The 26,578-nt window shown below is 39.1% G+C and overlaps 1 protein-coding gene across 8 annotated transcripts in view; it reads left to right on the forward strand.

Moving 5' to 3' along the window:
* MAPK9 (mitogen-activated protein kinase 9) overlaps positions 1-26,578 on the forward strand; it is a 104,197-nt gene that overhangs the window by 10,504 nt on the left and 67,115 nt on the right. For 6 of the 8 annotated variants that reach the window (XR_005294326.2, XR_005294327.2, XM_038412249.2 and 3 more), the window contains exons 2-6: positions 5,474-5,645; positions 17,704-17,833; positions 22,617-22,675; positions 23,935-24,073; positions 25,517-25,682. Coding sequence is in view for 6 of the 8 variants with exons in the window: in XM_038412249.2 (XP_038268177.1) it covers positions 5,524-5,645; positions 17,704-17,833; positions 22,617-22,675; positions 23,935-24,073; positions 25,517-25,682 (616 nt within the window). In the remaining 2 variants the exon portion in view is untranslated. Of the gene's footprint in view, positions 1-5,473; positions 5,646-6,098; positions 6,336-17,703; positions 17,834-22,616; positions 22,676-23,934; positions 24,074-25,516; positions 25,683-26,578 lie in introns of those variants that run through there. The other 2 variants (XM_043520239.1, XM_038412256.2) reach the window with 2 other exon arrangements.

The following is a 26,578-nucleotide window of genomic DNA, read 5'->3' on the forward strand; positions in this document are numbered from 1 at the left end:
GAGTTTCTTGAGCAGATGGTGTAGTTTCTTTTGGTAATCCTCAGTGGGGTCAGATGGTAATGGCCTGTAGAATGTGGTGTCAGAGAGTTGTCTAACAGACCTCTTGTTCATATTCTGACTTGTTCATGATGACGACAGCACCTCCTTTGTCAGCCTTTTTGAATATGATGTCAGAGTTGTTTCTGAGGCTGTGGATGGCATTGTGTTCTGCACGGCTGAGGTTATGGGGCAAGCGATGCTGCTTTTCCACAATTTCAGCTCATGCATGTCGACTGAAGCACTCTATGTAGAAGTCCAGTCCGTTGTTTCAACCTTCAGGAGGAGTCCACTCAGAATCCTTGTTTTTGTAGTGTTGGTAGGAAGCTTCCTGTGTGTTAGTGTGCTGTTAAGTGGTGTGTTGGAAATATTCCTTGAGTCAGAGATGTCAAAAGTAGGATTCTAGGTCTGCGTAGAACTGTATCATGGTTTGTGGGGGCCGAAGGAGAGACCCCAAGATAAGACAGACTCTTCCGTCGGGCTAAGAGGATAGCTGGATAGATTAACAATATTGTTAGGTGAGTTAAGGGAAGCACTGTTGTGGTCCCTTGTGGCATGTAGGAGTTTAGATAGTTTAATGTCATTTTTCCTCTGTAGAGATGCAAAATGTGTGTTGTAAATGGCTTTTCTAGTTTTTGTAAAGTCCAGCCACAAGAGAGTTTATGTGGAAGGTTGGTTTTTTAAGAGAGTTTCTAGTTTTGAGAGTTCATTCTTAATCTTCTCTTGTTTGATGTGTAGGATGTTGATCAGGTGGTTCTGCAATTTCTTTGAGAGTGTGTGGCATAATCTCTCTCTCTAATCTGTGTGATATGTTGATTGTAATGGATTTTTTACCTTCAGTCGTTTTGGTATTATGTCCATTTGTTTGCATTTGGAAAGGAAGATGATCAAGCGTTCTTAAAACTGCAATACCCACCTGGTGAAGTGAAGAAACAGATTGACAGAGACAGAAGGGTACCGAGAAGTCACCTACTACAAGACCGGCCCAACAAAGAAAGTAACAGAACGCCACTAGCCGTCACCTACAGCCCCCAACTAAAACCTCTCCAGCGCATCATCAAGGATCTACAACAGGGGTGGGCAAACTACGGCCCGCGGGCCAGATATGACCTGCGAGCTGTTTTAAGCTGGCCCGCGAGCCACACCATGTGGCTCGGACCTGCTCCGGCGCTCCAGCTGGGACGCTGGGTCGGGGCCGCACCACCCAGCTTGGCCCCGCTTTGGCACTCTGGCCGAAGTGCTGGGTCGGGGACTGCAAAACGCAGCTCTCGGAAGCCGTGGTGCGGCTCCACTCTGGCTCCTATGTGCTCCAATGGAAGCTGCAGGGGCAGTGTCTGCAGATGGGGCAGCATGCAGAACCACCTGGCCATGTCTCCGTGTAGGAGCCGGAGAAGAGACATGCCACTGCCTCCAGGAGCCACTTGAGGTAAGCACCGCTTGAAGCCTGCATCCCTCAGCCTCTCCCCATGTCCCAGCCCCCTGCCCCAGTCCTGATCCTCCTCCTGCTCTCCACTATCCTCGATCCCAGCCTGCACCCCCTCTTATACCCAAACCCCAATTTTGTGAGTATTCATTGCCCGCTGTACAATTTTTATTGCCTGGTGTGGCCCTCAAGCCAAAAAGTTTGCCCACCCCTGATCTACAACCTATCCTGAAGGATAACCCCTCACTCTCACAGATCTTGGGAGACAGGCCAGTCCTCGCTTACAGACAGCCCCCCAATCTGAAGCAAATACTCACTAGTAACTACACACCACACAACAAAAACACGAACCCAGGGACCAAACCCTGCTACAAACCCCAGTGCCAACTCTGTCCACATATCTATTCAAGGGACACCATCATAGGACCTAACAACATCAGCCACGCCATCTGGGGCTCATTCACCTGCACATCTACCAATGTGATATATGCCATCATGTGCCAACAATGCCCCTCTGCCATATACATTGGCCAAACCGGACAGTCTCTATGGAAAAGAATAAGTGGACACAAATCCGACATCAGGAATCATAACATTCAAAAACCAGTAGGAGAACACTTCAGTCTCTCTGGTCATTCAATAACAGACCTCAAAGTGGCAATTCTTCAACAAAAAGACTTCAAAAACAGACTCCAAGGTGAAGCAGCAGAACTGGAATTAATTTGCAAACTAGATACCATCAGATTAGGCCTGAATAAAGACTGGGGGTATGTGGGTCATTACAAAACATAAACTTAATTTCCCCAGTACTAATTTCCCCATACTGTTACTCGCACCTTCTTGTCAACTATCTGTAATGGGCCACTCTCGTACCACTTCAAAAGTTATTTCTCCTCCCTTGGTATCCTGCTGTTAATTGATTTATCTGGTTAGACTGACCTAACACTTGGTAAAGCAACTCGCATCCTTTCATGTATTTATACCTGCTCCTGTATCTTTTACTTCATACATCTGATGAAGTGGGTTCTAGCCCACGAAAGCTTATGCCTAAGTAAATTTGTTAGTCTCTATGGGGGGGCCACAAGGACTCCTCGTGTTTTTTTTTTTTGTTTTTGTTTTTGTTTTTTGCTGATACGGACTAACCTGGCTATCGCTGAAACCTGGAAACATGTATGATAACTATTACCTGTCTGTTTTTTGCAGGGTACCAGCAAAGAATTATGTGAATCACAGTTAAGGATATGTTGTGTTGATTAGAAATTATATTGCAAATTCTTTGCCTCTCTTCCTTCTTTGTATGAGGCAAAGAGATGACTGTCTGATTTAACTCTTGCAATCCAGTTAAGAATGAACTGTTCATATGGTGGAGAGAAGGGAGACTGGAGTTTTACTGCTTGTACTTGCCCTTAGACAGGTGTCTCCTGGTTATGTTTATATCTGTGATAATAGGCAAATAAATATGTCATCGATAGACTAGTAATTGGTCTTCAAAAACAGAACTGGATGTGATAAAACATGGAGACGTGGCTTTTCAAAAGATTTTTTTGTTGCAGAATTATGTGAAAATTTGTGGTTTTAGAAAAAATAAATGTTCAAACCCAACTGGTAATCCTTTTAGCTATACCCCTGTGCCATTGAACAGAATTTCTTGGAATGTTCAGAAATGTCCAAAAGAAAATAGCCTTCTGAATGTATCACATCAATCTTTATCTCATCAGTTTAGTAAATGAAACAGCTGAGACAATAGGTAACATGCTAGTTTAGAGAACCCTTTTTTTTTTTTTTTTTTTTTTTTTTTTTTTGACAAACTGCAGTTACTTTTAGAGTGTTGTTAGTTAGCAAGCACAGAAAGCAGTCCTTGAGACTGCTACTTGGAAGTAGTGAATATTGCACAGGCCTATCCTATTCTTAAAAGTTGGGTCAACATAACTATGTTGGTCGGGGTGTGTGTTTTCACATGCCTGACTGACACAACCTATGCCGACCCTAACTTCCATGGTAGTTGCAGCTAGGGTTGATGGAAGAATGCTGCTGTCAACGTAGCTACCATTGCTTGGGGAGATGGTGTTCCTACACTGTTGGAAAAACTTCTGTTTGTGTGGGCTGCATCTCCGTACACCATTATGCTGACATTGCTTTGTTAATGTAGCTATGCCAGCATAGTCTACATAGTGTAGAAATAGTCTGTATAGTGCATTTACATCTTATTATAGACTCTCCTGGATGCTGTATGAACCAAATTTGAAAAGGCTGGTGAGGAACTGTCTGGTAAATGTTTTTTTTTTTTTTTTTATTGGTTAGAGATTGTTTTTGTGAAAATCTTCTCTTTATTTTTAAATTGGTATGTTTTGGCTGTCTTCCCTTGTAACATGATTAATTTAGTGTTGGTACTTGAAATTTGTTGTACTTCACATGTAAGACTTCTTTCCATGATTTATATGGTTATAGATTTATTTCTAGTTTAGCTCTTGGAATTTCTCAATATTTTATTCTCAACTGAACATGCATGGAATTTTTCTTTCGTAGAAAGTTGGGTGAAAGGAGTGGAGTAGGAGATCTTAGTCTTTTTTGAAGGAAACTCCAGGATTTGTAGTTCTACATAATGTGACTTTTCAATAGCTCATTGACCACAGTAAAGTTTTTATTAGAACATTAAGTATCTGCAGTCATGAATCTTGCAAAAAGTAGGGCCTTTTGGTATTGATCACAGTCAAAGAACCAAACCTGAAAAGCCAAAAGTTGTTGCTTTTTCTTTTTCCCCCCTTCAAATTTTATGTTAAAGGTAATCTTACCCTCCAAAGCACTTGCAACCCCTCCAAGCTTGGTATTGTCTGCAAACTCTCTATGCCATTATTTAAATCATAAATGACGATATTGAACAGAACCAGACACATTACTGATCCTCACGGGACCCCATTCATTATGCCCTTCTAGCATGACTGTGAACCACAGATAACTACTCTCTGGGAACAGTTTTCCAACCAGTTATGCACCCACCTTATAATAGCTCCATCAAGGTTGTATTTTCCTAGTTTGTTTATGAGAAGGTCATGTGAGACAGTATCAAAAGTCTTACTAAAGTTAAGATATACATCTTCTGTCATTGCTCTGATCATCTCATCCCTTCTCTTGAGTCCCTTTATTGGCTCTGTGCTTCTTTCTGCATAAATTTCAAACTCCTTGAACACACTTTTATGTCTCTTTGCAATTCTGGTTCTTCCTGTTATCATGCCTTTTCCCATTGCTTGCCAGGCCACTACTCACAGTGCTCTACCCTTTTGTGTTACTGACTTCCATACCTGTTATCTGCTCTTGAAATGCACAAACAAATGTTGAATTTTGCCATGAGATTGCAGTCACATACAATAGTAATAGCATAACAACTCCAGGTATAGGTTTTACGTTCTCCCCCTTAAAGATTGCTGGTTAAATTACAGTCCCATGGAATGTTTTAAATTCTGCCGTTTTAATCAGTAAAAGAAAGTTGCTTCTTGGGGTGATGAAGGAAACAGTTGCTATATTTAGCAATGATTTCATCCATAAAGATTTTTCAAAAAGAAAAGGAGTACTTGTGGCACCTTAGAGACTAACAAATTTATTTGAGCATAAGCTTTGGTGAGGTGAGCTGTAGCTCATGAAAGCTTATGCTCAAATAAATTTGTTAGTCTCTAAGGTGCCACAAGTACTCCTTTTCTTTTTGCGAATACAGACTAACACGGCTGCTACACAGAAATCTTTATGACCGGTTTCAGAGTATCTTATTTTACAAGAACTGGTAGCTAGATAAAGAATGCTAAATTTGTTTAAATCTGTGAAGAGTCCATTTATTTTTGCCATCTTGCATATGTATACCTTATCTATTAATAATAAACCAAAGCACTAATAACAATTCCTGATGAAAAAAATCATTTACTAAATAGTATATGTATTGAAAAATTGTTATACAGAAAAGATTTCAATGAATTTTCCTGTTTAGAATAAACAATTGTTCAATATCTCTTTTTGTGTTTAAAGATCTTGAAAACTGTGCCAGGTCCTTGGGGAAAATTACATGACTCTGCAACATGAGTGACAGTAAATGTGATAGTCATTTTTACAGTGTTCAAGTCGCAGATTCCACATTCACTGTACTAAAACGGTATCAACAATTGAAGCCCATAGGATCTGGGGCTCAGGGCATTGTTTGGTGAGTAATACAAACTTTATTTTATACACAAACAATTTTAAATACAAAGCAAAATGTGAACATACTCTTGGTATAATGAAAAGATAAACTATATAGGTGCCAGAATATAAAATACAGGTTGTAATTAATACTTTTATCTCTTGCTACAGGATTATGAACTAAGCAGGTTCTACAATACCTGCTTGCTCTAGTTTCTAGAATTGAATTTTTGTTTTAGGAAACAAAATTTTAAATTTCTAGATATCTGCATAAGTTGTTAAAATGGGTAGCAAATTTCCTTCTCATTAACCATTTTATTTTTATTTCTAGTTCTTACATTCCCCATGTAGTTATGATATTACAGTGTAAGGTATGACAATGAGATGGTGAGAGATTCTGGGTTTTACTCGTTTCTTCATCCTGGCCCCCTTTTTCTCCCCCCTTTTATTCCCAATCACTCCTATCCATTTCTAGGAGCCATCAATGCAGTGCCTTGCCATTAACTGGCAGGATGAGGCAAATCAATGTCATTGTCACTCCATGGATTAACCAGAAAGGGATGCTGTGTGAGGGGTTGGGCTGGCCGTCTCTTCCTTGGTGTGTCACCTCAACTATGTGTCCAGCCTCCACTGCCCCAGGATGTGCGAATCGTTAGTCTGATCCTGAACCTTAGTCTCTTGTATGGCACCACAGCACTGGGCCAGCTTAAAGGTAAAACTTTTCAAATGTTTTCTAGACTGCAGCTATCAGCTCTACCCAGATTACCTGTCAGGCCCATATTTTATTGGGCAAAACTTATTTGGTACTAGCAGGAATGTGTAGGTAACTATAAAAGGATACCAGTGGTCTAGGGGGCAGAAAGGCATAGCAGGAATACCCGGGTATTGAGTTAGAGTAACAGCCCCTGGGGCTGTTAAACTTTAAACGTACAATTTTTTAAAAAAAAAATTTTTTCTACCTTTCATATATGTATGTGAAACAAATTTATTTAATCTCTCCCATTTTCAATGGTTGTGGATGTGTCTGAAATGCCATTGTCATGCTATTAGGCAAGAAGTAAAAAAAAAAAAAAATTAAATGGAAACTTTCATTCTTCTTTGAAATTTTTGTGTTTGAGTGAGGTATATGTAGTCACTACATGTTAGATATTAGTGATTAGGTTTATCTATTTATTTGGTGTATGCAATCCTGTTGAGCCGAGCAAAGCCAAGTTCTTATCAATGATGTTCAAGGCATGAAGACCTCAAGGAAATTGAGTCATTTATCAGTCCTCAAAAATATGTGCCATAGTTTGTGGCTGCCCACATTGACATAATGGACTGTCTCTAAAACAGTGATTAGGTAAACTTCAGTATACCGTTTAAGTTTTTTCAGATTAATGTATTTTTTGTTAACTTTCATTTCTTTATATTAGTATCAGATGGCATGAGGAATTTAAGAAAGAAATGACCACCCTTTCTTTTCTAAGTATGGTGCATTTCTGATCTGTCCCACTTCCCTGCTGCTACAAATCAGATTGCTCCCTCAAGGTGAGGTACCAGTGCTGTGGTCAGGCTGTAGGGTAGGAGGAGGGATGATCTGATTTAATGGTTTGGTCTGAGAATTCTGGATTGAAGAGGCAGGGGAGGAATACAAATCAGAGGTACACCATTTTTCATCTTCTGAAAACTGTCTGCCAATTAAAGAAGCAGCAGCTAAAACTACATCTTGTAAAATATGTATGGAAACTTGCCAAAAATCAGCATTAATAATCCAGTGCTTTCAGTACAAAAGAATGATATGGTTCCCTAACTGTTGTACTTCCAATTTGCTAGCTGGAAAGTTGTAGCTTCCAGGAAGTAGGGTTTTTTGGCTTTTAAAAAAAAATTTTTTTGGTTAATCATAAGGTTAATTTTAAAAAAATGTTTTAGTCTGTCAAAATCCATTTGAGCTCTGAATAATTGGTGGGGGGATTCCCATTACTCAGTTCATCATTTTAATTACAGGAGATTTGGAATTAGTTATTTCCTTAACAACATGAGAATAGGAGCAATGAGAGTTGCCCAGGTTTTACTAAGAACCAGTGTTAATACTGTTCCACTTTTCCTTTTGGTTGATATTTTATGTGCAAAGAAGTAACAAATAGTTCTAGTTGTTGGTGTTGGCTGGTAGAGGGAGTCTTTTTAAACCTCAAATATAAAATAAAGATTTTTGGAAGGAATTCAAAGAACTTGGTTCCTTCAGAGAGTGTTTTAACTCTCCTCCCTACCTGTTTAAGGGGACTAATCACATATTGTTCTTTTATATTGTAGACAAAGTATAAAACTCAGGTTTTCCCACCAAGATTCTGTTTCTTTATTAGTTTGTGACTATTAATGTATTTAAGCTTTTATGGTAAGACTAAATCTACCAACGTTTTACACACACCTTTCAACACGCTTTTTTCCCCCTAATCTTTTCTTTTCCCCCCTTCATATTCTTCCCTTTCCTCTCCAAATGGCTCTTTCCTATCGGGGGGATTTGATTTAAATCAAATTGATTTAAATCATGGTTTAAGTCACTAGTCAGGAAAACTTGATTTAATCATGGATTTCTACAAAAAAGAGCATTCTTGTTGGTTGTTATAACCTTAATACATATTCTTCACAACTCAGAGATGTAGGTTTCATTTTTAGAAGGTACACACTATACATTTTTTAAAGTGATTTATTTTGAAAACTTTTCAGATTAGTTTTACAGCTATATCAGAAAATGAATGATTGTTTGTTTTTTTTTTCATTTACCAAAGGTAATTGAAGCAGATATTTATGAAGTCATTGGGAGGTGAACTATCTCCAATTCAACAGGTTAATCATAAATATTCGGAGGATTTTCTTACCATGCTGTATTAGGAGGAGAACATCACCAGACAGACATTTACATTTTTATTTAACTAAAACAAGAACGTTGTATATTCTGGATTTTTTTCTTCAACAGCAAACATAAAATATTTTAACAAAATAAGCATATGAATTTTTGAATTTAGTTAAACATTCAAGTTTTTTAAAATCAGGATTGTTTTTGTTAACTATTTTAGTTAAAGACAATTTAAAAAAAAAAACAACCCCAAAGTTAAATAGACTATGTCAGCCAGGTCAACATGAGAAACTTAAAATATTGGCTTCTGCAGCTAACTCAGTATTTAGCCTTAGATGGAGTTTACCACCAGCTTTGGGTTGCATTCCCAAGCAACCCGATCCCAAGAAGACCCGGTCTCGGAGTGCTGGGGGCCACTACCAACCTCACACCGTCCACGGGCACACAGACCCCACCCGTTTTACATCTTCATGGTTTCATACCCTAGAGGGTGGGGTCCACACGCCTGTGGATGGTGTGAGGCCGGTAGCGGCCCCCGGCGCGGCGGGACCAGGTTGTCTTGGAGTCGGGTTTCTTGGGAACGCAGCCCAAAGCTGGTGGTAAACTCCATCTAAGGCTAAATACTGGAACAAGACCGATAGTCAACAAGTTCTGTAAGGGAAAGCTGAAAAGAACTTTGCAGCTAAATCAGTCATCTTCAACTTCATTTTCCTGTTTGTTCATAATCTGGAGAAGAAAAACAAGCTTTCCTGCTTTTTCAGTTCCCAAACAATTTCTCAATTTGGAATGAATTAGTCCAAAGGAAGAAAATATTCGTTTTACACCAGTAGAAGAAGCTACTGCTGTTAAAAGTGGGATTATCACTTCAACAGTCTCTGAATCCAAGTGCTTAAGTGACTTCCACCAGTTCACTGGTGTGACTTTCTTAAAACATCATTAGCAAAGATATATTTCTTGAATGGTTCAACCTTAGCTCTGAAGTTTTATTATAGTTGGCATTATGGAGGGATGATTGCTGGATGTCCATGTCCTAGCCAATTCCTCTTCTTCAGCAGTTAAAGTTTGACCCTGGTACCAGGTATTGAGAATATTTGCAAGAAAATCAGCTGGAGATAGTGTTTGTCCCATTCTTTTTTTTTAATGCTTGTAATTTAACTGTCATTGCATATTTCTCTTTTTACGATCTCACTCAGTTCCTTCCAAATTTCAACAGCATCAGCAATAAAACAGCTATGCCCCTGCATTTTGTTCAAGGCTACAGAAATAGGCTTCAGGGTACTCAGCATGTGTTCAACATTTCTGTTAAGCCCAATGTTGAGAACTTTGGCTGTGAAAGTGCCATCTATTTTTTTCACAAACTATCATCAGATTAGGCTAGTTCTTAATATAGTGCTCAAAACAGTCCACTGCTGAGTTCCATTGCATGTCTTGTGGGAGAGTTAGCTTGGTTCCTCCCACTTTTTTCAGAGCAGCTTCTGCAGAGTGGTTGTTACGGAATTATTTTGCAATTTCAACAACATTAGTCTTTACTTCTGGAACACTGAAGTCTTTGGCTAGGAGGTGCATCAAATGAGCACTGCAGCCATATGTTATTAGCTTGGGGCTCTCTCCTAAATTTCTTATCTTGGATACATTGTCTGTGACCAAGCTGCATACTCGACATTTGATTTTTTTTTTTCACAGTTTGTTATAGCTTTTACTGCTACTTCTTGTAGGTATTCTGCTGTTTGCGCATTTCCTGATGTATCAATTGCTTCTGTAAGGAAGACATTCCATTCTTCTGTTGTCACACAAGCACATACATTGTGGGCATTGCTCCACCCATCAAGACTCAGGTTGACAATTTCACCCGCTAGATCTTTTGCACACTGCTCAATTTATCTTTCATATACTTTATCGAGCAATTTGCCTGCGACATCTGCTCTGTTGGGTGGACTGTATCCTGGTCTTAATGACTGAACAATGTTAATGAAGTGTGGGTTCTCAATCATATGGAAAGGAGAGTTTCATAAAGAAACCGGGCAATTTTTTCATCAATTATCTCTTTTTGTAATCTGCTGGTCTTATCACAAACTTATCTATGGTTATTTCTGGATGATGGAGATTTTTTTTTTCTTTTTGCTACAGGTGATATCCTGTGGATATGTGACATACATGATGTGACTGAAACACTATCATTGGCAGATAACTCTGAAACTATAGAAAATTATGGTGATCTTGATGGTGGATAGTCTTCAGAATCCTGTATGTTGAGGATGGATTCTCCTAAACAAAAATAAGTCAATGCAGTTATGTAATTATTATTACCATACTGCTCATTTAGTATACTCACTGCATTCACAAAAAGAAAAGGAGTACTTGTGCCACCTTAGAGACTACAGTTTATTTGAGCGTAAGTTGGCACGGAAATCCAACTTATGCTCAAATAAATTTGTTAGTCTCTAAGGTGCCACAAGTACTCTTTTTTTGTTTTTGCAAATACAGACTAACACGGCTGCTACTCTGAAACCTGTCACTGCATTCACTCAGTACTGCTTTAAAGGTGAAATTGTAAAAGGAAGATCTGCCTATTTATTTATTTTTTTTATCACAACTGCATCTAAAATGATAGTACTATAGAGTAACAACTATATTTTTTGCTCAAACATGAGAATTCAAGAATAGTCCAGAAGGAGGACAGGCAGTCCTTAAGAAAGAAGTATGGAATAAAAAAGTTTACCAACCTGAAGATCCTGCATGTTCAGACATGTTCCTTTCATCTTCTTCATCACAGCTTCCTCCTGAGAAGGAACACTTCTCATGATGTTGTTTCATTCGGGTAACCAGACCTTGCATTTATTTGTTACACTGTTTGCATTTTGCATGCATGCCCCTCTTACCCCCAGGTAGAGGAACTTCATTAAAATATTCCCAAACTGGGTCTCTTTTGTGGCCTGCTGCCATTATAGGTTTTTCCTTCTAGTGAGAGAATGGTATGGTAGATCTCAAATCAATTAAGGCTATACTCAGAAAGACCTCCAAGACTTCTGGAATATGCTGCTCCAACAGTTTCACTTTTGTTTCTGCTGTGTGTCTCTCCCTTCTCATATTTCTCTCCAGACTATTTCTCCTTGTCCAGATCTATTCCGCCCCCAACTATCTTCTATTCATTGAACTTTTTGAAACTTTGCACTTTTAGAGAGAGGTAAGGGATTGACTCTGTGTACACAAATTTGCAGAGGGACAGTGGGGTTGAGGTCTGTTATTTCTCACCTCTATATATTATTTATTTATTTTAAAACATGTTTGCTGTGAACAAGCATGTTATCTCTGGAGACACAAATTCTCAGTCTGAGAACTGCAAAACTAAGCATCTCTGATGGTATCTTCTATACTGAGCACTGAGTCCCATTGGGTAGATAGAAAGATTAACCTAAATAATCCATACAGAAACCCCTGGAGCCCTATAAGATTGGGTCCCTAATCCATGAACTATTGAAACTCATTTACAAAACTTTTTTTAAACATTTGCATAAATATATTGTCTCATACTATAGAATTAGAATGTATAATCCCTATTCCATGATGAGATATCTTTGAGCTATAATGTATTTTAATTAAAACTATCTTTAGGTCGGATTTTTTTGTTAAATGCTTTTTCAGGAAAAAAAACCTATTTAAATACAAAATCCCAATTTTTCTTTTCATTCATTCATTCATTCATTCATTCAAAATTGATTTTTATCCACCCTTTTTCCTATAGACTTTGATTTCCTGGGTCTCTTTTCTCTTCAAGTTCCCACCTCCCCCATGGACTCCCTAATTTTCCCTGCTTAGCTTCTTCCCTATTCCAAAAATATTCCTATATTAGGCCCCTTCAGGCAACCAAGCCATCATCTTGAGGATCCTGCTTTTTTCATTTCTGAGATGTTGGCTGTACCAATGTCTGTACTAGAGGAAACATTTCAAAATGACATATTGCATGGTTTTTAAACAGTATTACAAAAAGAGATGGCATAGATATCTTAAGACTTAAACGTATAGGTTCCTAAGATTAAACTGACTATGGGAGCCAAGTAATTTATTCTTGAAGAGTTGCTTTACTGAGAGTGATCACAAGGCATGTAATGCAATAACTTACTGTATATAGGTTTCAGAGTAGCAGCCGTGTTAGTCTGTATTCGCAAAAAAAAAAAGGAGTACTTGTGGCACCTTAGAGACTAACAAATTTATTAGAGCATAAGCTGTTACTGTATATAGTTTCTTTCATTCCAGTACCCTTCACAGACTAGTTGAGAGCAAAGGCACAGTGCCTGATTAATGGTGAAGATAAAAAGCCTTTATTTGTAAAGGACAGATAGTTGACAAGAACCATTCTTGCCCAATAATAATCAGATAAACACAATAGCAAATAGTACCTGACCTAAGGGTTTGTGTTGCGGCTTGTAAACTTTTTTGGAAAGGAGAGGGAACAGTCAAAGTGGTGAAATTGGCAGTCTACAAATTAATTCTAGCCTACTGTAGTTCAAATAGATATTTCTTTTTTAGTAGACAGAGTATTACTTGATTACCACAGCAATGAGCATTGTATAAATGCCTAGACAGAGAGATAGGTAAGAGTAGGGGCAGGGAGGATGTTAAATCCTTGGATCTTCCGGATGTGTATGTACTTCATATAAGGGCAGAAACTGGTATTTTGAATTTCTTTGTTAGTCTCTAAGGTGCCACTAGTACTCCTTTTCTTTTTGTGAATTTCTTGTGTACAGGGATGTAAATTAATAAGTCATGGTACATTTTTGCTCAATCTGACAAATGTCACTTCTTAAAATTGTTGTATTTCCTGATGCAGCTCTGATCATAAAATGATTAGTGATGTATTATCTTTCACATGGGACTGTAAGTGCATTCTTAGTCTGCATTATGGTTTGCTGTTCAAACAGAATGCTACAAAAAACCACTATTGCCAGTGGTGAATGCCCTAAACAGTCTTTCATCTGAATTAGAATTGTGAAGAATTCACACAGGTGGATGTTTTTTATCTCAAACATCTGTAAGAGAATCACTGTGTGATATGGGATGTTGGAAGAGTATCTCGTTCATGTGGAAGAAAACTTATTTAATAGACTTCCCATTATTAGCCCAGGTGATAAGGAAAATTAAGCAGATTTTGGTAAAATCAGACTTTCATAAAATTTTGTACCAATAGCAGTTTTCATCTAGTTGTCTGTCTTTTCCTTACAGTGAATCCTTCTAAAACTAGGTGTTTGAATTTAGAATGATAGGGAAGAAAAAATACTACTTGCTCAGTGGTCTGAAAAGTTATGATGTTTCTAACTGTAAACAAATAGTGAATTATAGAGCATTTGAAAATGAGTACTTGATTATGGTATAGGCCTTTTGGCTTTTTTTTAAGTGTCAGTTTGTAATACTACTAAGTATTGGAGTCCGTTGTTTTCCTTAATATATTGCAGTTTCAAACCTGCTTTCATACTGGTTAAACAATCATAAAACCTTTAACTCATTTCTTTCTGTTTGTAGCAGCTGACCGTGTTTCTTTCCTTAGGCTGTATGTACAGCATACACAATTTTAATTTGAAATATGTTGTCAAGGCGCCTCCTGTAGATCAGCAAACATGGAATGGATGAAAGGTGTGGCTACTGGCTTGCTTGTATCGCTACCGAGAGAGTTTGTCAGATTTGTGACCTGATCTCTGACTTCTGGAATAAAATGAGGGACTTTATTCCCCTTAAAATCATTCATGAATGCATTGCTGTTGGGGTAGTATATCTACTTGTGACTGAACTTGATGCTTCTGGGGGGATTCTGTGCCAAAAAATTAAAAATCTGTAAAATTATGTATATTTTGTCAAAATAACACTGTATAATCATGCCAGTTTCAATTACTTTGGTAGTTTATTTATTTAAATATACCTGTCAGCAGCTATATCTGTAACAATTCAGACAACAAAAATTTCTCCCCTGAGTAGAGAGTTAAAGAAACCCCTACGATAACCCAGTTCCTGTTTGTCTGCCCCACCCATACTGCTTGTCCCCCGGAGCCCAGCTGTGGGCGGCCCCGAGACCAGCATCCCCTCCCCCTCAGAGCCCAAGGATCCAGAGGGAGAAACAGTCTGTGTTTGGGTCCTGGGCTTGTATGGAGTTTCCTGCACACCGCCTCCTTTCTTCAGGGTATGCCTGGAACCACAGCTGTCTGGAACCCTCCAGTTCCCCCTCCCCCCTTGGCAGTTTCTTCTATTTGCAAGCTGGGCTCTGCTAGGTCCAGTGGCCCCTAGGAGTGGCCAGCAGCTCTGCAATGCCAATTCTGCAGGGAAAAAGGAAATTCTGTGCAGATCATTAATTGTGCACTGCACAGTGGTGCAGAATTCCCCCCAAGAGTAACCTGAGAATCATCAACCATTGTTTCATCCAAGTACACTTGTTTACTAAGCATCAGAGGGGTAGCCGTGTTAGTCTGTATCCACAGAAAGAACGAGGAGTCTGGTGGCACCTTAAAGACTAACAGATTTATTTGGGCATAAGCTTTTGTGAGTAAAAACCCCACTTCTTCAGATGCATGGAGTGAAAATTACAGATACAGACATAAATATACTAGCACATGAAGAGAAGGGAGTTACCTTATAAGTGGAGAACCAGTGTTGGCAAGGCCAATTCAGTCAGGGTGGATGTGGTCCACTCCCACTAACCCAAAATATACTGACCACTATACTTAGCTGCATGCCTCCAGCTTCCATCCAGGACACATCACACGATCCACTGTCTACAGCCAAGCCCTAAGATACAAATGCATTTTCTCCAATTCCTCGGACAGAGACAAACACCTACAAGATCTTTATCAAGCATTCCTAAAACTACAATACCCACCTGGGGAAGTGAGGAAACAGATTTGCAGAGCGAGACAGGCACCCAGAAGTCACCTACTACAGGACTGTCCTAATAAGGAAAATAACATAACACATCCGGCCATCATGTACATCCCCCACCTAAAACCTCTCCAGCACATCAACGATCTACAACTTATCCTGGAAAATGATCCTTCACTCTCACAGACCTTGGGAAGCAGGCCGGTCCTAGCTTACGGACAGCCCCCCTACCTGAAGCAAATACACACCACACCACAGAAAAACTAACCTAGGAACCAATCCCTATAACAAATCCCGCTATCTACTCTGTCCCCATATCTACTCTAGTGACACCATCATAGGACCCAACCACATCAGCCCCACCATCAGGGGTTCATTCACCTGCACGTCTACTAATGTGATATATGGCATCATATGCCAGCAATGCCCCTCTGCCATGTACATTGGCCAAACTGGACAGTCTCTACGTAAAAGAATAAATGGACACACATCAGACATCAGGCATGGTAACATACAAAAGCCAGTAGGAGAACACTTCAGTCTCCCTGGACATTCAATTTTAAAGTAGCCATCCTTCAACAAACAAATTTCAAAAACAGAATTCAAAGAGAAATTGCAGAGCTACAATTCATTTTCAAACTTAGCACCATTAATTTGGGCTTGAATAGGGACTGGGAGTGGCTGGCTCACTACAAAAGTAATTTTCCCTCTCTTGGTATTGACGCCTCCTCATCAATTACTGGGAGTGGACGACATCCACCTTGACTGAATTGGCCTTGTCAACACTGGTTTTCCACTTATAAGGTAACTCCCTTCTCTTCATGTGCCGGTATATTTGTCTGTATCTGTAATTTTCACTCCATGCATCTGAAGAAGTGGATTTTTTTTACCCATGGAAGCTTATGCCCAAATAAATCTGTTTAGCCTTTAAGGTGTCACTGGACTACTACTTGTTTACTAAGATAAGTTGATATTTTGTACTGATTCACAGAGTTAATATGTATAGCACTTTCTGTTTCCTAATACAGTGTTCTCTTGATTGGGTAAATATTGAAAAATGTCCACTTATTCATGCTGGCTGGGCAAAAAATACTATTTTAAAAACGTTTGCTCAGTTGTCTTCCTCCCCTTATGTATTCTATTTTACATATTCAAGCTTTGGCTCTGTGAACTATTGAAAATTACTTGATAATTGTGACTTCTTTCAACAAAGCAGTTACATAAAATAGGTAACTGCTAATAGACTCTAATTTTAGGTTAGAAATGTGTGTTAATTAGAATCTGGCACATAATCATGTCCACTCTACTCTTGAACAGTACTGCTTTCCCTGTAGGAGAAGCAATGATTTAATGTTGACAAAGTAGGTGCTATTTTATTTCAGTGTTGACGCTACCAAAGGGAAGACTATTGTGCAGGAGTACAGTGATATTATGGTGTTCTTCAGTCTCCTGCTATGTGTGCCCTAAAGAGGAAGAAGTAAAGAGAAGCTACTCACAAATAGCTTTAAAAATATTTGAAAAATATGTGGCAGAGCAGAACATCCATTGGCACTAACTGAGCAGCCAAAATAGAGAGTGGATCATATATGCTCAGAATTAGTTACTTGTGGCTATTGAGAACAAATTTGAAACTCCCCTGCAAAACTTGCTCATGTAAATGGAGGCAGAAGATCACTAAGAAAAAGTAAAGCTTTGAGATAAGAGCTAATCTAGTTGCCTATCTTTTAACTGGAAACCTTTCTTCCTAAAATCTGTGAATCCTATTATTTAGTCTGTGAGTTGGAGTGCCTTTCTCCCAACGAATCATAAAGCTAGAGAATACTGAAGGACGCAATTAGTAACATTAATTTAACTTGTCATATTTTGCAAGCTTCAAAAATGCCTTAAACTGCATACCTATAAGGGTCTCAGTGTCCAGAGCCCTGTGTGTTAGACGGGGAAGTGATGCACTGGGGCGTTTGGATTTAAAGTGAAGACTTTAGTAGTGCATAGTTAATATTTGCAACAGAAGTGCATCTACCCTAAAAGTAGTGCCAGCAGCACTGTGTGGAAAAACTCATGTAACCCAAATTAAGCATCAGAGAAACTTTATATTTCAAGTAAGGTTAATACAACTTACAGTTGGATTTTGACCAAAATGCTGGAATTTCTGCCCCCTATCTTGGAGAAGGTACTTTTGAAATTGTCAATAAAAATGCAGAGGGCTTCTGTTTTATACTTCAGTCATCACTGGTAAGGGATATGCAGGTTCCACTTTGTGTGTGAACAGAGACGAGAAGACATGAATATGACCAGGTTTGTGGATATGCATGGTTTCAAGCCTTGATTTCTTCTTGTTCCCCCAAAATATTTGCACTTACGATGTTTCTTTCAAAACTTTCAGTGCTGCATTTGATACAGTCCTTGGGATAAATGTTGCAGTAAAGAAGCTGAGTCGTCCTTTTCAGAACCAAACTCATGCAAAAAGAGCTTACAGAGAGCTAGTTCTTTTAAAATGTGTCAATCACAAAAACGTAAGTTTATTTTTCTCAAGAATTTGTTTTCAAATAATACTCTTACTAATAGTGAACAAGAGAGAATTAAAGTAAGCCTAAATTATGGAAAGGTCAAAACTGGTTAAATGTGGGTCAGAATTGGTAAATTATTGTAGATCGCAAAGACTATTCTGAAAGTTTTGACTTTTCTCAAGTACTCAAAATGTAAAGCAATGAAAGAGTGCTGGAACTTTGGTAACATATATTAATGTGTCTAATATTAAGCAAGAAATTTTTTTTAGTTAGACCCAATGTATATTTGGGTTTATGGGTGGGAGTGGGTACTTAGTTTCCTTTGAGTTTGGGAGGGGAATGAGGTTTTTGAATCAATGCAGCTGCATTAGTAGAACCTCCCCCCCACAGTCTAGGTCCTGCACCAGTGTAAAACTGGGTTGCTGCAATGCAGTTTACCCCAGTAAGTCATACTAGCACCAAGGCTCTCTTACCATGTTTCAGTGTGGATTTGCACATCCAGTGTGGTACACAATTGTAAGTTTCCCTGGTCTAAGCAACAAGGCTTTTACTGGCCTCCATCTTTCAATCTGTTTTTAAAAAAAAAACAAAAAATAGAAAAACAAACCTAAACAAAAAACAACCTGTGCTCAAGGGTAAACTTTGAGACAGACTCACAGTTTGACAGTACTTGCCTGTTAGCAACAGTGAGATGGTACTATGCTGCTGCTGCTAGCTTATCTGAAGAATATGGAAGATATGTTATGTTTTATTTGTGTAAATCTTGATTGAACTGGACTGCATAGACTTTCGGTCCTTCATCGGTTGAGACTGAGCCGATCATATGCCTTGCAATCTTCTCTTGTTCTGACCATCTTTCACCATGCTTGTCCATATCTCCTTGTTAGGAAATCATCCCACCTCTTTGGAGGCTGACCGCGTGGCCATTTCTGTTCTCGCGGATACCACTCGGATATACCTGCGGTCCATCTGTTGTTGCTGAGTCGGGCCACAAGTCCCGTCCACTGCATTTTGCTGAGCCTGTTTTCAACAACAACGTCTCCCACTCCAGACTGCTGCCCAAAAATGTTCGTTTCATCGCCCTCTGTGTGACATACAGTTGATGTTCTTCAATCTTTGTCAGCGACCATGTTTCTCTGCCATATAACATCGCTGGAGGCACGGTCGAGTTAAAAAGATTTGCTCGAGTTGTTTTGCTGATCTTTCCTTGGAGGATGTCCTTGATGTCATTGAATGCGCACCATCCAGCTTTTTTTCTGCGCGACAGTTCGCCTTTCTGATCCTGGCACATGTTGACTTCCTGACCAAAATAAGCGTATTTATCAACCTCTTGGATCTGCTCTTCTCCAAGAGTTATTTGGGTTCTTGGCAGAACATCTGATCTCATGTATTTTGTTTTCTACCAGTACATTTTTAATCCAACTTGACTACTTTTCGCGTTCAGTTCTTTAATCATTCTCTCAAGCTGGGCTGTATTTTCTGCTATCAGCACTATATCATCTGTGTACCCGAGATGGTTTAGCTGCTTGCCATTCATATTAATCCCACCTTTCAAGTTTGCTCGTCGAAAAACCGATTCAAGACAGGCTGTGAATAATTTTGGTGAAACTATCTCCTTGTTTCACACCTTTCTCGATGGGGATTCGAAGGGGAGTATCAAACAGCGATATGTCCATGCTGTAGCCAGAGTTCACTTCTTTTAGTAATGTGATATATTTTGCGCTGATGCCCTGTTCTGAAAGAGCTTCAAGAACGGCTTTAGTCTCTACACTGTTGAACGCTTTCTCGTAGTCCACGAAGGCAATGCACAAAGGGAACTTGTATTCCCTTGAACGCTCTAGGAGTTGATTTAGAGTGAAGATGTGGTCTATTGTGCTGAAATTCATTCGAAAGCCGGCCTGCTCTCTAGGTTGCTATTCATCCAGTTTTCGTGACAGTCGATTTGTTATTATTTTAGTGAACAGCTTATAGGTATGTGAAAGCCGAAAGATCAGGCGACAGTTCTTTAGATTTTCTTGATAGCCTTTTCTTATGCAGCAAGATGGTATTGGACTCTTTTTCCAACTGGATGGTATCTTCTGGATTTCCAGGTAGCGGCTGAACCTTTGGGCAAGAGCTTTCCAAAGTTGCTGACCTCCTGCCTTAAGCACTTCTGTTGTCAGACTGTCCTTGCCTGGAGCCTTCCCCTCTTTCATTTGATGGACCGTGTGACAGGCTTTGCTGATGAGAACTGGGAGTATATGTTCATCAGTTTGTTAAAGAGATGGCATTGGGATGTCTATACAGGATGCAAACAGCTGGATATATAAATCCCTGCAGATTGCCTCCTTCTCTGTTCGATCGATTACTGATTCTCTATCCCTGTTCTTCAAAGCCAGTAATGATGACCTGTACAACACCAGTTCCCATTTGCATTTTTTGAGACTTTTACGATCTTCAGCAGCCTTTAGGAGCTCTTCGGTTCGAAATTTCTCTAAATCTTCCTTCAACTTCATTCGTATGAGCCTGCAGAGAAGGGAGTACTCAAGCCTGTCGCTCCCATTTCTTTTCATTTTCCTCCTCTTCTCCAATAAAGTCTTTGTATTCTCCAAGATTCTTCCGCTAGCTCTTCTTGGTCTCTTACGCTCAGCTGATTTGACACACATTTTCAGTCTCTTACTGAAGTTCTCGTCGTCGTCGTAGTCATTCAGGAGACTCCAATCTTCCATAGAAATGTTTTCCTTCAGGATTGCCTCGTTGAAAGCTACCAGTTGGTGCCTTCTGTTTGCCGTACACAGCGCCTTTTTCTCCACCTTCACAGTGAATGTGAGTCTGACTCTCAGTAGGTGATGATCGCTACTGATATTGAATGATGGCACTACTGAAATATCCTGCACAATGCATCGTCTATCGATCAGAAAGTAATCTATTTCATTTTTTGTCTTCGCGTTTTGGTGCGATCCAGGTCCATCTTCTGTTGGCTTTCTTTTGGAACCAGGTGTTACCAATGAACATTCTCCTCGTCTCTGCCAATATAGCTAGTCATTCTGCTCGCATGTTTCGTTCTCCGATACTGTACCTTCCTATGAACTTTTCGCCCTCTCTCCCTCTTCCAACCTTGGCATTAAAATCTCCCATCATAATCGTATATGTGGAACTCTGAGCGAGGGTTTCCTCCAGTTCCTGATAGAATCCTTCCACATCATCTTCACATGCACTTCTGGGAGCATAGATCTGGATGATTTTGAGGGTACTATTTCAGTTCAGTCGGAGGTAAAGCACCCCAATATGCGATGACTTCAAATGGCATGAGACAATTTCGAAGACCATTCCTTGTTTATGATGAATCCGACTCCTCCAACTGTCCTCGTGCCTTCTCCTTTTCCTAGAATGACCGTGCTTCCATCCCTCCAGCTGACCTCCATCTCCTTCTTTCGTCGTATTTTGCAAACACCCAGCACATCGCAGGCTGTTTTTGCCTTTTCCTCCATGAGGTGGATTATCGATTCCTCCCTTGTCAGTGTTCTGCAGTTATAAGTGTGCACACAGAGAGTTGTCCGGATTCCTTTTGGCGACCTGGCACCTGAGAGTCTTTGCAGCCTCTCGTCATTTGAATGCCTCACTGCCTCCGGAATGGGGATCAAGGATCGTGCAGAGAACTGAGACTTGGCTTTCCATGTTGTTTTAGCCATTGTTTTCAGCCACCTGCAGGCTGGGCTGTCACTTGCGCGTTTACCTCCTCAACTAAGCTAGTTTACAGCCTCAGAAAGAGAGATTATACGCTCCTCCACAGAGAAAGCAACCTCCTTGCTGGGCTGACAGTCCGACCCCTTGATAGCATGGTTAGACCTGCTGGAGAATGCACTCTGCTACCATCACTGTCGAACAGCCAGGGTCACTGGTGCACCGCGTTGAGGTAGGATTTGCAGCAGATTGAACTTGACAGTGCTTTGAAAACCTAAAGCATCTTACTGGTGCAAGTACTAAGTATCCTAACTACAAGAATACAGGATATGAATTCCAGGACCATATCGTTATGAAACTTTTAAAGGATTTTGAGAACTATTTCCAGAAACATAAGGCATGTCTACACAGCAACTAGACACATGCGGCTGGTCCATGCCAGCTGACTTAGGCTCATGGAGCTCCTGCTGCAGGGCTGTTTAATTGCTGTGTAGACTTCCGAGTTCGGACTGCAGCCCAAGCTCTGGGATCCTTGTAGGGACTACACAGCAATGAAACAGCTCTGCACCGCAAGCCCGCAAGTCCAAGTCAACTGGCATGGGCCAGCTGTGGGTTTTTCTTTGCTGTGTAGATATAGCCATAGAGCAAATGAGTTGATGGAGCATCTCTGTCTATGTACTATTTGGAAGCCATTTTTCTAAGGATAGAAAATACTTGCACAACACTTTTTCTCTCAAATATCAGAATTTTTGAGTGATAAAATACATGACCAAGCTGTTATTCTAGGCACAAAATTTTAGGTTTTATTTGATGTGTGGGTGGGAGGAGGAGTAGTTTCATGTAACTTAAATGTGACCTTTTAAAAAATGTACAGGATCTCTTGTGATACTTCAACGTAGATGCTGCAGTATTGTACTTGTATGTGTGAAATGAGACCAGTGAAATACGTTCGTAACAAAGCAGTCTAGTTTCACTGTCGAAGTTGAGTGGCAAAGTAAATCAGCAATGTAAAGTGAGAAAAACTGCGTTTTTGAAATTGTTTTAATAACCACATTGTCTTGCTCTACATTTAGTGTGTAAAAATTCATATATTTAAGGTTTCTTCATGTTCTATTTTTCTTTATAGATAATTAGTTTGTTAAATGTATTCACACCACAGAAGTCACTGGAAGAATTTCAAGATGTGTAAGTACTGTAGTTCTTAAATTTTTCTTGATAAACATTGTCCTGAATTTAGAGGCATAGTCTATGCTTTTATTACAACTTTTCTGGCCGTGAAAAAATATGGTACTGAGGATAGAATCTCTAGCCTGTAATTAATCTTTAAATGTTACAATGAGCTCCTTGAGAAAATCTATAACTAAAGTTGTTGTGATATGTGTGTAGTAATAGAAAATAATGGGAAAAGTAAAAAGAATGCTTACCTTTTCATCAGCCGTCTGCCACCTCTACTGACAACACATGGATCTGTAATTATCACAGCTGTTTTCCTTTACAAAGAAGGACTGTCAAATAAGTCACTTCAAGCCAATAACTCAATGTGGATAACCTGACATCCTTTTCTGAGATCAAGCCCATCAGACTCCTAGTACCTCCAGCCTGAATTACAAGCTGAATATATTTCTTAACCTAGAGCTTGCATATGGTGGTAAAAGATCTATCAAAGTATTCATGAGGCTCCAATCACTGTGATATCTAGGTGCTAATGTGGGTGGTGTTGCAGCTTTGGAATGGATTTATATGATGAATGGCATAAAGAAGGATCGCACATTAACTTGGAAATTAATCATTGTTCTTTATTTCACAAAATGCTTTCCCTAATTTTGTTGATGTTAAGTCAGTACACGGTGAAAGGAAATCTCAATGTGACCTGGTTATTTCTTTATCCTACCTGTAACGTCTGTTTAAATTTCATCTGTACTTAAGTTACATTGACAGAGATGGAGTACTTGTGGCATCTTAGAGACTAACAAATTTATTTGAGCTTAAGCTTTCGTGAGCTACAGTTACAGCATCCGATGAAGTGAGCTGTAGCTCACGAAAGCTTATGCTCAAATAAATTTGTTATTCACTAAGGTGCCAAAAGTACTCTTTTTCTTTTTGCGAATACAGACTAACACAGCTGCTACTCTGAAACCTGTCATTAAGAGAGACAACATCAACTACCAGTACTGCTCTTAAATTTTGTTTGGTAGAATTGATGGTTTTAATGGATTTCCACTCTCTTGTGAGAGTATATGTTCATTTTTATTCAAACTTTTACTGTTTTTAGATCATTGTTATAAACAACTTAAATTATGACATTCAGTATTTTTGCTAACATTCCAACACATTTTTCAGTGACTTGCATGGGGTCCTATTTTAAAAATATATTCTGATGTTAGTTATAAAATACCTGAGATGAAGAAGAAGAAAATTTTTTTTTTTTATTCTTTATACTGTAGGTATTTGGTTATGGAACTGATGGATGCTAACTTGTGCCAGGTTATTCATATGGAGTTGGATCATGAAAGAATGTCCTATCTTCTCTACCAGATGTTGTGTGGTATCAAACATCTCCATTCAGCTGGTATCATCCACAGAGTAGGTAGTGTTTTGATAGTGACATTGACAACGTGCGTCTTTAAAGGTGGCATTTATATCTTCTTTTGGTTATCTTGTAAATCAGTATTCCGTTTCTTATTCATATTATTAATAGTAATGTGAAAACCATATCTGGTTCAAGGACAGACAGACAGACAGACAGATGTATGTGATAAATGAAACTCCAAAAACCAAACCAGTTCTGCAGAGGATAAAAGGGCATTTTCTGAGATTTTTTTTTTGTTTAATGAGACTAAATATAAATACAAATTTAGGGAAAAATATAAAGTACAAGATATTAATATTGATAGGTGACAGAACATGAGTAAGGATGCTCCAAGAACCTTATGGCTAAAACAAGAGAATAATTTGTATTAAAATGATGCCTTTTAAAAAATTATGTGCGACAATAATATTAATAAGGTAAAATCGGTAAATGGTTGCTCCAAATTTCAAAGCCCTGCACAGCCGATGTCCTGTCTTTCTGCAGCTCCGTTGGGCCTATTTGCTGTCTCAATCTGCACAACTAATCCTGCTTCTTTGTGGGTTCCAGTTCCAGTTCCTTCCATTCCTGCCTTTTAATTTCTTCTATGCAACCATGTGCCTGGAACTTCTTGCCTTCACCCTCTCCTCCTTCAAGTTTATTGTTAAAACACATTAAAGAAAGTTTATAAACTCTAGAATGGAATGCAAGATTCCCTAATCTCACTGTTCCTCTGCTGTCAACAAATATCTGTGAAACCCACTAGCAAAGTGTTCCATCCCTCTCTCGTGCTGGTCCACATAGAGAATGACAACTTACTGGTGGTATTGGTTACTCCGTTACCCGTAGAGGTCTCAGCCGTAGAGATCTAAAGACTCCAACCCTGGCGATGGCCCATGTGGGTGACAATATGATGTCACATGCTGGAATTTTTGTCTTTTCAGTTTGATTTCAAAACCTAAGAAATTATACACATACTATAATGTTTTTTAGCATAGTTTAAATTTGCAAAGTCAAACGCTCAAATGTTAGGAAATGGTTGAACTAAGATTGCCCGTGCAACCTTAATTTGGTTACACAACCCTGATTCATCCTCAGAGCAGGACCATTCTTTGCACTGAATGAGGCAGGTCCTGTGGAAAACGTAGTATGTGATCATGTAATTAAAGAGTGATTCATAGCGCATATGCACAAGAGGTCTGAATTAAGGTTGTGTGGGCAATCTGAATTATGTCATTTCCTGACTTTTAAGTGGTTGACTTTACAATCTTAATAATGCTCTTTCAAAGTATTTTTCTGTGCCTATAATTTGTATATAAATTAACTAAAAGAATGCACACAAGAAATGTATATTAAGACGTTAATGTTCAGTACAGTGTGGTGGCTTGATTTTATGGAAGGTTGTATGGTATCTTTCAGAATGTTGAGCCTTTCTGTTAACTGAAATAATTTTTCTTTAGGATTTGAAACCCAGCAATATAGTAGTAAAATCAGATTGTACACTCAAAATCCTTGATTTTGGACTGGCAAGAACAGCATGTACTAATTTTATGATGACACCGTACGTAGTAACACGGTATTACAGAGCACCGGAGGTTATCCTAGGCATGGGATACAAAGAGAATGGTAAGTTGCAGCAATGAAGTATTAAACCTTTTCTCTAAAGTGCAGCTCTCTTGGATGAATCTCTCTGGCAGTACACTTAAGTCTTCTATCTCTAATGCTAACGTAATGTATAACATGGTGTTGGGAATACTGAGATTTACAGAGTTAAACATTTGAGGAATAGCTTTTGTCCTGTTCCTGGTGCCTTTCTCTCTCTTACTTCTCTCTCTATCCCCATCCCCTTCCATTCTCACTTGCTTCACTCCACATAGTTCTTTAGTCCTTTATGGTTGTTCCATCCTCAAAAAAGAATACATTGTTTATAAGATAATTATAGATTTTAAAAATCTAGGAGAACTACTATAGGAACTAATTAACTTGCTCTAATTCTTCTCTTTCCCCCTGTTTACCACCCACACATTTGTTGCTTCATTTTCATCATGTCTGTTTAAGCTCTCTGGGCCAGGGAGCGTCTTTATACAGTCCTAGGTCTATGTAGCACCTAAGACGCTTTGGACACTGTATTATTAATAATACATCTTAATAGGTTTCAGAGTGGTATTTTAAACAAAGCTTTGAGCAAGCACAATGTCCTTGAATTTCATTCCCTCATTTAAAAAAAAAAAAAAAAAAGTTTTCAGATGATTGCTTGTGAGGCAGGTGATACCCTGCATTCTACTCTAGACCTTCAGCCCAGTGCATCCCTTCTCTTCATATTCCTTAGCCTGGATTAGCATTATGGCCTGGGAGCATACCTTTTTTGAGGTGTAAAGCTTCATTGTGGCTTTCTAAACTGAGAGGTCCACAAAATTTTCCCGAGTCAGCTGTTACGATGGGTTCTGTCTGATACACAGGGCCCTTGACAGTACAGTAATTGGTGTGGGTCAAAAATGTTTAGTATGCGTGTAGTAGAATGT

This window comes from Dermochelys coriacea, chromosome 8, assembly GCF_009764565.3.
Source record: "Dermochelys coriacea isolate rDerCor1 chromosome 8, rDerCor1.pri.v4, whole genome shotgun sequence".
NCBI classification, from domain to species: domain Eukaryota; kingdom Metazoa; phylum Chordata; order Testudines; family Dermochelyidae; genus Dermochelys; species Dermochelys coriacea.